Here is a 12,615-nt window from a genome sequence, read left to right on the forward strand (position 1 = left end):
ATACCACCAACATCCACCTCTGACGTTGTGGGCCAACATAACGAAATCAGAGGCATTGCTTTCAGACCTGCCTTCATATGTTGTGTAATTCTTGATGCTGAAGATAACTATTATGACTCACCCCACAATGTGCACATTTAACAAAGAGCCCACCTCCCCTTGGTCTCTCCCCACCCTCTGCCAGTCCTGAATGTAATTTTGTACATCCTGAACCTAAAGGTTCCTCCAGGGGTGAACTTAGACATTATGGAGCATTTCATTCTGGTGAATGAAGGCATCTACACAGAATGTGAAGGATGTGACCCAGCAGCAGTATTTGCTGTACAGCACAGTCTCCATCATTGTGAAGTAATCCAGAGCTGTTGGTCCTAAAAAATCACTTGCCATTTACCCAGCACAGCTTGGAAGATCTATTTCATGTAGAACACCAAAGCTGCCTCCTGATATCATAAATGTTACCTCCAACTCATTAATGCTCTTTGAAAGCTCATCTTTTATGAAATAAATCATCCATAGTTCAAGACAAAAGGAGGCCAACTGAAGGAACAGCCCATAGCCACAGGTGCTTCTGGCAACCTGCAGTTCCCCCTCAGCTCTCAAAGCACCACAAGCAGCAGCACAACTCTTCTGCAGCAGGCAGACCACAGTGGTTGTTTCTGATACTACATTATCTATGAATTGACTGCCTGATGCAAACACGTGGACCCTTGCACTTCACACACAGTGACTGAATGTCAGAGCATAGGATACGATGTATTTTTCTGGACCGAGCTTTAGGAAATTGATGTTAAAATTGCACATCAGCATAAGCCATGAGCTCATACTCAGGCTGTCACAGCGAGAGGGAAAGCTCTTCCAAGCAGTGAAGTGACAGATGCCTATTGAAAAATTCATGGCTGTTCAAAGAAATCTCTGGATTGCTTTGCACTGGGCAAGCCATCAGCAAGGAAACAGAAGGTGAAGAGGTGTCGGTGTCACAAGGACCAAGGTAGTGCTTTGCCAGTGCCTCCCCCGGAGAGCTGAAACCACAGGGACACTGTCAGCTTTCCAGCAGGATCTGAGCAAGGTGACAGGGCATATGGTTGGGCTGTTAGCCCTGTAGCTATGCCCCACGTATAAGAAATGGCAACAGAGCAGCCAGCACTGCAGCACAGATCTGCCCCTCTGAGCTCTGTACCCAGAATTTATACATCTTAAAGGCAGAGATGATGTGGGAGCAACTCATGGTGGCAGTCAGCGCTCCTGCAAAGCAGCAGTTAGACGAGGAAAACAAATGTCAGGAATGTCTCTCCAAGAAAAAAAAGATTTCCTACAGTGACCAACATTTTGAAACAGACAGGGGAGATGGAACTTCGAAAGCAGGACAAGCCCTGCAAACATGGAATTAGCACGTACTGTGGAACACAGCGCTGTACAGGAGCTGCACTAAAGCTGGAATGCCTCATCTGTATGCACATTTCATCAGTGCCAGAGATCCCAGCTCTGCCAGTAAAGTGAGAAGTGGCTCTGGCAAGCTTGGGTCACACAGAAGGAGCAGAGTTTCAGATCACACCTTCCCATACCTCATCCAAGAAACTTTCATATAAAATGGTGCCCTTGAGTAGTTTGGGTTCAGAATGCAGAGCCATGTTTCTGAATAGGACAGCTGTTGGTGAGGGCTACAAACATTCATCTGTACCATATTTCAGCATCAAAATACCTACAAGCAGTCAGTGTGAAGGTGTTGGGACTAAGAAAAATTTTTGTGGGCCACCTGCCCCAGAGCAACTAATCCTCTACCTTAAAAACCAAGGCTCTACTAACAGGTTTGATCCCAGCAAGTGATCTCTGTGACAAAGAGCCAGGGTTCAGCTCAGCAGTGCCCCAGTGTCTGTATGGATCCAAATTTGTGTTCACCAGTTTCTTTGGGAACGGACATAAAGACTTCAACAAAGAAATCCATTTCTAAAATTATAACATGGCTATTTCAAGCACCCAGTGCTCCTGTGTCACAGCAAAAGTACCGGAATACATTTTGGATTTAGAAAACCTTGTCTTGTCTCCATTCCTTTTAAGAGATTGTTAGTGGACATCTGAAATCGCAATCATTAAATACCAAGCCAAACCAGTCTTTGCACAGTAAACCTTCAGATCAGCACATGTGGGGCTTTCCACTACTGCAAACAAGGAGTGCCAGAAGGTAAGTTCAAAAAACACAAGGCCAGGCTGGATGTGGCTCTGGCAGCCTGGTCTGGTGGTTAGTAACCCTGCACATAGCAGGGGGGTTGAAACTAAATGATCATTGTGGTCCTTTTCAACCCAGGCTATTCTATCATTCTGCAAAGTCCAGATGGCTGTTTTACCTCCCGTGTCCGCCACGTAGCATACAAGCATTGCTGGCCCAAGCTCTCGGAACATATTGAAGTGGGCTAAACATATGGACACTCACCCACAGGACAGCTCTGGGAGACCTGAGGTACCACCTACACATCAAAGGCAACAGATTAAAGCTGCGCAGGGTGCTGACACTCTCCATTAACACCCTCTGTTAACAATGAAACGTGCAACTTTTAAAAAATCCTGGCAAGTTCGAGAAGTGCTTTAAAAATCACCTCAGTGGAATACCTATGTAAATAGAAAAGAGCTGATTTATTAAAGGAATAATAAGTAAATCAGAAATAACTGTATTTTAGACTCTTAAGTCATCCTTTTAAAGTAGTAATCAGCCATTCTGTTTGTATGCGTTTGGTAAATGATCATCTCTAATTAGCTGCTCCAAAACTGAGGCCAATTGGAGTAGCATAAAGAATAATGGAAACAGTCTCCATCCAATTGTTTCCTCCTTCCACACTTCTTACCAATATTCTGATATACTTGAAAACAAAAGCTATCGCTATCCGCTTCTAGCAGTGACCATACAATATGCTACAATTAAAAAAACAAACCTTATGATTAGCTCTAGCTCACGGGCACGTAAAAGATGTCAACACATTTCTTTTCAGTTTTGCCATCATAGAAACAGACCATGATTAGACATCTACTGACCAACCACAGGAAGCTGATGAATGAACCAAGGGCCAACTCATAATGAAAGGTTTTTACTGGAGGGCTTAGAAACAGAGGTGGGAAATTTGTAGTAATTACATCACTTACTGATAATTCTGCAGCACGTGATGCCACTGGCATTTCAGTGGTGTGATTACACTGACGTATATCATGTGATTTTTTTTTCCTTCAACTTGGGCCATATTTTAAGAATCTTAATGACATTTTAAAGAGATACAAAATGTATGTGTGCATCACCCCAGAGAACCCAAGGCTTTGTGAAGCATCAATTCAGTAACAGTCTATTCCATGGGCGTCCAACCTTTTGGCAGGCCTAGACTTGAAGATTCCAGAGGTCTTCTCAACCTTAATGATCCTGACTGCACGAAGAGGAATTGTCTTGGGCCACACAAAATATATAGTTGATGTCTAGAAGTTACAAAACTTTATATTTTATTAAAATATAAAAAATAAGGCAACAAAAACAAAAACAACTGGGATACAACATCGCAGAAGTCCGATTCACCTTTTTAGCTGCTATAAAATTAAAACTTGCCTCTGAAAGAAAACCTTTTCCGTACTGTCAAATATATTAGCTCAAATCCTGCGGGCAGCCAGCCGGTTGTGCAACACAAACTAATCAAAGTCCTGGATAAGGAGGTTGCATTTGGGTTAATCGTTAAAGATATCCACTGACACCCTGTATCATCTGACAAATAAATCACCAATTAACTGGGTTAGGAAGTTTAGTTCATTCCATGAATTTGATGGTTTTGAAGACATTTTAAGAAAACTTAATCAACTTAGATTTCAAAGTTCATGTAATTACTTTCCCAATCATTTTCCTGTGGCAGTTAATTCCACATTAAGTATCTGCACAAAGAAACACTTGGGTCCCTTGTGCAACTTGCCTCCTTCATGAGTCTGACGATGCCATCTGGAATTGTCAGCATTAGATAATTCTACTCGAAAATATTTGCATCTATCTATCCAGACCCCATTAATGACTGCATTAAAGAAAAGTGAATATTGAGTAGATACTTGGAATAGACAACTGTGCAGCATATTACTGGCTGCCAAGAAGATGGATGTTTCAGAGCACTGTCTACAAAAACCACTACATTCTTGCGCTACGCTGCTGTATTACTACTTTTTATTTCATTGGACACAGATCAGAAAAATTCTGTGATCCCAACAATGGATGAACAGATTTGCTTTGAGCAGTTTTAGTGGGCGTCAGTGGACTATCTGTTCATCCATCCAAAGTGTGGGACCACTCAGCACCAAACAGGACCGGCCACAAAGAAAGGGGCAAGATGTATCTTGGATACTGATATAATGCTATACATGCCCTAGCAATGCTGCTTTCATGTAAGAATAAGTACAACAAGCTAGTTGAATGTTTTGAGTTTGCTTCTTGATAAACTGTATTATGAAAAGAACATTCATACTACTGCTTGTTTGCTGTTCTTCCTACATACACACACATTAAATACAAGACAACTCGTGTAAGTCATCGCGACACTGAGAAAAGCAACTTCACTAATGCAACCATGAATTACTATGAGGGGTACATAACTGCATTTAAGTCAGTATGTGTCTGTTTCCAAAATCCTGTTCAAACTGTGTGCGCACAGAGACAAATATACACCTGGCAGCTTTTTTTTTAGGTTTCTTCAGCAATCCTTAAATTTGTTTTTGACTTCATATACCCTTACAAGAAAAAGAGAAGATGCTTTACATACACAAACAAAGACACCTCCATTACTCTGCATAGTGCCAAGGAGCACCACCAAGGTTTCTATTGCTACAGATCAAACAGACAAGGAATAAAAAGCACAGAGAGATATAAAAACCTACCTCTACATTACAAACTTGCAGATGGCACTTCTCTTACTCACTTTTAATTTAAGAGTGGGGTCTTCATGATTAAAGATTTAAAACAGGTCTGTTTTGTTACATTTCAGTATCTTTCTCCACACACCTCCAGTCTGAAAGTTTCCCAAACATTAGACAGTAAGAGGATCTGGTGATTCAGCTGCAAGTGTAGTAGATGTTACCACTAAACCTCCTACTAGACCTCAGAGACGTACAATTTTCCTGAAACACCTGAGGCACATTAAGAATGACAGCACTGTTTAAAAAAACAACACACAGGAGTCTTTGTAAGTACAATTAAAAATTTATTTTTCTCTTTCTGCAAGGAAGTACAACTTTACACACAATTTGACAGGAAAAAAAAATGTTATCTGTCTGCTATGGTTCTAACTACATTTTCCATCATACAAATCCAGAGTAACAGCAGGGGAAAAAAAGAAAAAAGGACACGGAACTTTGGATGGTATATCATCCAGCACCTCCATTTTTACTGCATGTTTTTCCTTAATTAAAATTAGACATTACTTAAAAAAAAAAAAAAAAAAAAAGCAAAGAAGAAGACCCATCACATTAAAAGATAAATAACTAGCACATTTTTGGCAAAAGTCCCTGAACATACCCTTCCCCTCCCTGCAAAACATTCACCATTCACTACATTTTAAAAAAGCAGGCTCAGTGGCACTTCAATATGACTTCAGTAACATTTGGAATACAGTGCATCCACACTGCAATTCGCTTTGCTATAAGGCTAACTTAGACATAAGGCAAACATTACCTTAGCTCTGAAATATTCCATGGTAAGACACCTTTAGTACATATCTCTGTTAAAGGCAGAGATGCCTCGTCTCCCTTCGCTGCTCTCCCTCCTGATAAGGAAGCATTCCAGGGAGCTGGTGTGCTATTCTCATCACAAATCACAAGTTACTCACGAGTTAAAAAGAAACAGCAGTGAATAAAAATAAACAGTATTCACATATCTAAAACTTATTTCCATCACTTAAATAGTTTCATCTGCAGTTAAAAAATACATACACTTAAATATCTTAGTAAGAAACAATCGTAAGATATCACAGGTTATGTTTGCTTCTCGTAATCTAACTGCCTTAATTGTGACACACGGATACACCTGGACAGTGTAACTACCTGGGATGTTTTCCTATTGTAACTAATTTTCTTAAATATACAGTAAATTCTCTCTAGCTATTCTGATAGTGCAAATAAAGACATTCTTTGGGTCACAATTCTAAAATGCTATCCCCCCCAAAGCGCTATCCTCAATTTAATATTTTAGCAAATGAGTAACAAAATACTGTTAAGTATACACGTTTTCTAACATCTGTTTAATGATGTTCTCCTCAGTTACCTGTTTAATGCAGATCACAAAAATGAATAAGCTACAACGCTGCTCACCTACCCCAAAGATATGCTATAATTATACTTAATTAAATACATTTATAAACCTACCTCTAAGTACCTCATTGCTGTCCATTTACTGTTATTATCCAAGGGCATACTACATCAAATCATGATATCAAAATATTTTTAAAGACAACAAGGATCGCTTTAGAAGCACTGCTCAAAGGCAATGAAATAGTGCTTTAAGAACCTTATGCACATAAGTTAGGCCTATATATATACACACATATCCAGGCATTCTTCAACAGAACAGCGTATGCTTCATTTAGAGTCAGCTACTGCTTTGCCCCAGCCAGAGATAAAGCTTGTCTTAATTATGACCTATCATACGTGTAGCAACACAACACAGCCTGCTTTGCTATCTAATGTTGCCAGCTGCTTTTGCACGTTTAATTGAATTTACTGATACTTGGTTGCTAGTTCCATTAGTGGTATTTGTTGCTGAACCATTCACAATGATGTAATCCACTTTGTTTTCCAATTTCACAAGACGCTGTAAGATGTCATCCAGAAGAACAGCAATTGTCCTCTTAAGATCAGCTGAAAGGCAATGAAACAAACTCCTGTTATTTATTGCATGCAGAAAATAACTGCTATTTCAAAATATTCAGATCTTAGTTTGTTATCCTGTGTAATATTCTATTTCAAAAAGACTGAGGGGTGGGAGAATTAAAAGTTTTTGTGTTTGTTTGTTTTAAATACAATTTCTTTGTTACTTTAGGAAGATACCCTCATAATACTAAGATGTAAAGCAAGCCAGCTAAATATTAAGAATCTAAGAACAAAACTTCAAGTTCAAACAGAAGGGTGGTGATTCTTCAAAGGCAGTATTTCAAATTTCACCCAGATAATATCCACGTGTCACCATTCAGCTTTGGACAGTGATAGAATATTTTTAAATACCTTCCAATATAAAAGAGTAGTTACTAAACACTTTCCTCCAAGTGACAGAAAATCTGCTGTTAAAAATATATCATTTCCTACATAAGCTATAAAGCACACTGCACCACTGTCTTCTCTCAAATTTGGGGCAAAGATGAAATTTAAACTTACCTGGTACTAAAACCAAAATAATCAGTACAGAGAGATATTTTCTCTTAAAGAGCAATCAACATATATTGCTTCAAGAAGTACCACCTCATGGATTCCACTTAAAAAGTTATCTGAACAATTACGATGCTTTTTTTCCCTCTTACCATATCCTGCTACAGAGGCTCCGCTGCCACCATTCATTAAGTTCTTATTTTCTTCTGCCAGTGCTTTGACATATCTTTTACTTAGGTCTAATATCTGACCACGCAGCTCAGCACTGCTTTGACGTCTTGGATACTGGAAAGTGTAGCGTAGCAACATCAAACCCCAAATGATTCCAAAAACCAGTAAAAACATGCTTAGTTTCTGGGACATGTTTTTTCTTGAAAATGTTAGAAACATTTCTGATGAAGGCCACAGGTGTCTTACTTTCAAGAAGAATAACTGAACCTAGGTTAGTCAAGTGATATTACATATTAAATGAAATCAGAATTTCTATAAAGTAAGAAGTCTTCTGTCTGGATCATCTTGAATACATCTTCTTAGTTTAGCTGGTCTTGATTCCTGAAATTTGTAAAACATTACTTAGTTACTCAAAATTGCTATAGTTGTTGACATCAATGACAAACACAATTTTCCAAATGCAATACTACAGCAGGACATAGAACAGAGCTGCAGATTTGTATCTGCTCGGAGGTACGGTCATCCTTCTGTCTCGTCTGCTGTTATAGGGCTTTCTCTTTTTCTATTTTTGTTCTTCAAAACTTCTATGCTTTTACAAGTTACCTTAAATATTTTAAATACTGTACTTTGAACTAGTAAGCCCAAATGCAACATCTGGAATTGATTTCTGAAATGATTCACTTGATCTTTATTATTCATGTAGAAGCACTGGGCAATATAAAGATAAAACAAGGCTTCTTGGCTTGTTAGTTCCAAGTTGGTTGCCATCTGCTTTTGTACAGTACTGTTGTGTTCCAGTTTTGGGGTTTTTTTTGCCCTTTTTGGTGCCTTGCTCATAAATAAAACCAAAACAGAGATGCACACTGGACACACTTCTAGCCGCTTGCTACTACTGTTAAAAAAAAAAAAAAAGAAAACTTACCATAGCAGCCACTTCTGACAACTTGATATATTAAGGATTCAGGAGAACAAGCAGTAGGAAAACTTCAGCAGCTAAACAGCAAATAGCCAGACAGTTTGAAGTAAAACGAGCCAGACATCTTTTAGGAGCCCTGTATTGGAAGAAAAAAAAAAAAAAAAAAAAAAAAAAAAAAAAAAAAAAATCAATCAAACAAGACAAAGTGCAGCACTAAAAGACCTTAATTTTCCCATATAGTAGTTGAAATTGATCTCTTTGAGCCAAAATGAAATACATTTTCAGTTTTAAAGCCACTGTTAGAGGAAATCACACAATCCAAATCCACTTTATTACATTTGAATGCCCCGAAATTGATTTGAACACAGTAGTTTAAAAAAAAAAAAAACAAAAAAAAAAACCTCAAGAACCTCACTGAAATAACTCATTCTTCTTATGCTATGGTGGACACACGCTACAGATTGATCACATTTGCATACACACAATTTGTGTTCTTACTCATTTTTCCTCTTCAAATAACCCAGTCATCATTTCTCATCTCCCAGCTAACTCCAACTTCCTCTCAAAAAAGCATCAATAATTGAAATTCCCATCATTTAAGTCTGCAAAAAGCAACTGATTCTACATAACTGCATTTTCACGTTACTCTCCATTCTCTCCCACACATAATCTGACACAAGTAGTTTTCTGACTGTAGATACACGTTCTTCAGCAAACCTCCTTTACTGATACTTCAGTCTTTGTTTTGAATAGACAAGGTTAGCTCGGAATATTGAGACTGCAGTCCTCATCCTGCTGAGCACTCACATAGACTGAACTCAGTCTCCATGGTATGTTCATCACCTCTGCTCAGTACTGCAACTGGCCTAATACCAACAAACCACAGCCTACAGCAAATTGAAGTGTTACCATCAGCAGTGCTCTGAGTTGTGCTGATTGCTTCTAAACCTTCATTCTTAGCTAATATATCAACAGTACTCTGAAAACTCTAAACCCCAACCAGGAGCAATATGAGGACTTGGAGAACAAAGTTGCTGAGAAGTCACAAGGCATTGCACGAGGATAAACTGTCAGTACACAAAATCTTACTTTTGATGTAGATGTACTGAAATAAGAGGTAAACAGAACCCTGTGAATCAGGAATAGGTTACTGCACCTATGCTGCTAGGTAGATACATAATCCCAGGATAGCATCCAACACAATGGAAAACATTTACACAGGATGCACCACAGCAGTGCACTCATGTGATGACTCAAAACAAACAATACCTCCCTCAAAGAGGAAGACCAGAAGTTCCACTCCCCCTTCTTGAAAGTCTGAAGTGTGCATACCTGATTTTTTTTTTTGTTCTGTTTCAAATAATTCTTGCAGAATTTTCATGAAGTTCCGCTCCCACAGATCCCCACTCAAATCTCATCCTGAACCACTTTACTAGACAGTATCACTAGAGAGCTTTGGAGTAGCAATAACACTGCTATCACACTGTAAGTAACACCACAAGCCAAGATAAGAACCCTGGCCAAGATGAACAGATTGAATAAACTCTTGCCAAAGAGCAGCAGGAACTACAGAGTGGGCCTCTGTCACATGTATTTGATTCACAGTGCACACGCTGACCACTGAAACTAGCAGCCTCAACCTGCTGGGCAAATGGCGTAACATCTCACAAGTAACCCAGAGAAAGAAACAGGGAGTAAGGTTTACCAGAATGAATGCAATTATTTGCAGCTGTCACTTTACCTATGTTATAAAGGCATTTTTAAGAGGCCTTTCACCCTCATATGAATTCCAGTGTTATTTCAGAGCTCTGGAGATGTGGCCTCTTACTCCTTTGAGAAATAGGTGCTTCCAGTCACCTGTAACACACACTCAGCAAAAACCTTCCAAGATCAACACAGAGCAGAGTGAAAAAAGGCAAGCAAGCCAATCACTCAAGTGATCTGCAGGTAGGAAAAAAAAAAAAGGCTTCTGAGCAGCAGCAGCAGACATTAGGAAGAAAATAGCACAATAAATAAAAAGGACTGGAAAAACCTTGAATCTCTTGTTGATCTGAAAGATTGGTACTTCTGGAGCATGAACATTATAGTTTAAAACAATTGTACTCAGAATGGATTCTTTTCTTTCCAGTAATAGAGGTAACATCTAACGAAATAACAGCACACTTGTACAAAACAACTAACATCGTTCCCTGTGATTTTTTCCCCTCACTCTCTTAATTCCTCCTTACCTACTACTTCCTGCTGAAAAGGGGAAAAAAAAGCAGCTGAGACTTCCTTCTTCACAGTGACTCAGCCTGTGTGGGAACCCAGGCTTACTGCTCTCCCAGCCTCAGCTGAAGTGATTTTATGGCAAAGGAGGTCATTGCAGAAAACAGCAGGAAAAAAGAACAGAATTACACACTGTTGGAGCTCCTGCCATCCCTTGCTGAAGACAAAGTGAAGCCGACCGTGAAGACAAATCTTGAAATTCCATGGAGGAGGAGGACAAAACAAAACAAAAAAGCAACTACACAGGCAAAATGGCAAGTCCAGGAACCATGCTGAAATGAGCATCTTCCAGATAATCAACAGGCAGGCAAAGATGAGTGTTTCAAGAGGCAATTTTTCTAAGATCACTGAAGCCAAAGTGAATATTTGAATTATTTTCCAAATGATTATTCCAAGCCAGAGGCAACAAGAGAGCTTGAAACTACAGCGAATTCCAGAACAGAGACTTGGTTTCACTTTTACAACACAGAGTTCAGGTTTGCTCACTGTCGCCACCACAGTTTAAGAAATCTATTGTCAAAGCCTGTCAGTGTCGATTTAATATCATCCAGTGATGATACAACAGTGACATATCTCACAATGAAAACAGTGAACTAAGGACTTTGTCCTCTCCAAAATAAATCACACCTCTATCCTCTCAACTGTGTGCTGGCTCTGAAGTCACCACATCAATTGTATCATGAGTGTGTGAAACGAAAGAAATAGGGACCAAAGAAAACGCCAGGTAAAATCCATTGTATGCTCTGTAATAAAGCAAAGCTCTACTCTCTGATGCTACTTAAACAATAGCATTAGACTTCAATCTTAATACTGACTCTGCTCCATGGAAACCAAGCCATACTTAAAACCATGATAGCTGAATCGTGCTGCAGTTTTCCTTACATTCTGCGTTATTTATTCCTAGCAAAACCCAGAGATGACAACCATGTCCTCAGAAGAAACTCAACAATTTGCAAGGCACACCTCATACATCCTCTTAAACAACAAAAGAGTATTGTGAAGACAAGGCACACTCAACTTCTTAACAGGTTACAATTCACCTTGCAGCACCGTCAGTTCTGCTAGTCAGTCAGCTCATGAAAGACCTGTACATATTCACCATCACTGCTCTTGTCTGTCCAAGTGATCTCCCTTCACAAAACTGCAAAAAGCAGTTACCGACATCAGAACAGCAAGTTGCAACTGCAGCAGAGATGGTCCGAACCACCTGGCTTGGAAAGAACGACAGCACAGAGGAAATTGAGCATAAGGGCACAAGAAAGGAGCCAGCAACCAGCAGGTGCTTCTGGTGAGCAGCTTCAGCAAAAAAGATAAACAGTGTAAATACGGGGAGAAGGAGGGGCTGGAACAGAAGCCTCCAAATCACATTACTTTGCAGGATGAAGCCAGGAAAAACGCCCTCAATATAGTATTATTAACATAGCCTGATTCTATCACCTTTGGTTACCTAATTTGAAAGATAGAATGCCAAGTGTTGAAGCAGTAATTTCTAAGCAATTCCCCAGAGATTTATCTATATAGGTCTCAAACTAATATATGAAGGAAGTAACCTTGATAAATAGCAATTTTACTCAACGTATTACATACTGTGATAATACTCTCTGTGTCTGACTGACAAATTACGCTCAACAACATGACACGGTGAGTTCCAAAGCAAGTCTGGCTTTGTAATTATCATTAACTGTATAAACAAAAAGTGATTTATCAAGACATAAAAAAGAAACGCCAAATAGAACCAACAAGACTGCATCCAACTACAGGCAGATGAAGGGGAAAAATGCTGCAAAAGAACACGGAGCAGACAAAAACTAGAACAGTACCAATAAAAGCTGAGATTAATGGTTACTATGAAGTAATTGTACAGTACTGTACTACAGTCTCAGTGGAAGTGTAACAAC

At 39.2% G+C, this 12,615-nt stretch overlaps 1 protein-coding gene across 1 annotated transcript; it reads right to left on the reverse strand.

The window, feature by feature from the left end:
- Nucleotides 1–6,676: 6,676 nt before the first annotated feature.
- CCDC126 (coiled-coil domain containing 126) lies at nucleotides 6,677–7,752 on the reverse strand (the record flags this gene model as incomplete). Its single annotated transcript, XM_079538390.1, has 2 exons — nucleotides 6,677–6,858; nucleotides 7,515–7,752. 2 exons carry the CDS (start codon nucleotides 7,750–7,752, stop codon nucleotides 6,677–6,679), a joined length of 420 nt encoding a protein of 139 aa, XP_079394516.1.
- Nucleotides 7,753–12,615: the final 4,863 nt, after the last annotated feature.

Source organism: Tetrao urogallus, assembly GCF_951394365.1.
Source record: "Tetrao urogallus genome assembly, chromosome: 7".
In the NCBI taxonomy this organism is placed as follows: domain Eukaryota; kingdom Metazoa; phylum Chordata; class Aves; order Galliformes; family Phasianidae; genus Tetrao; species Tetrao urogallus.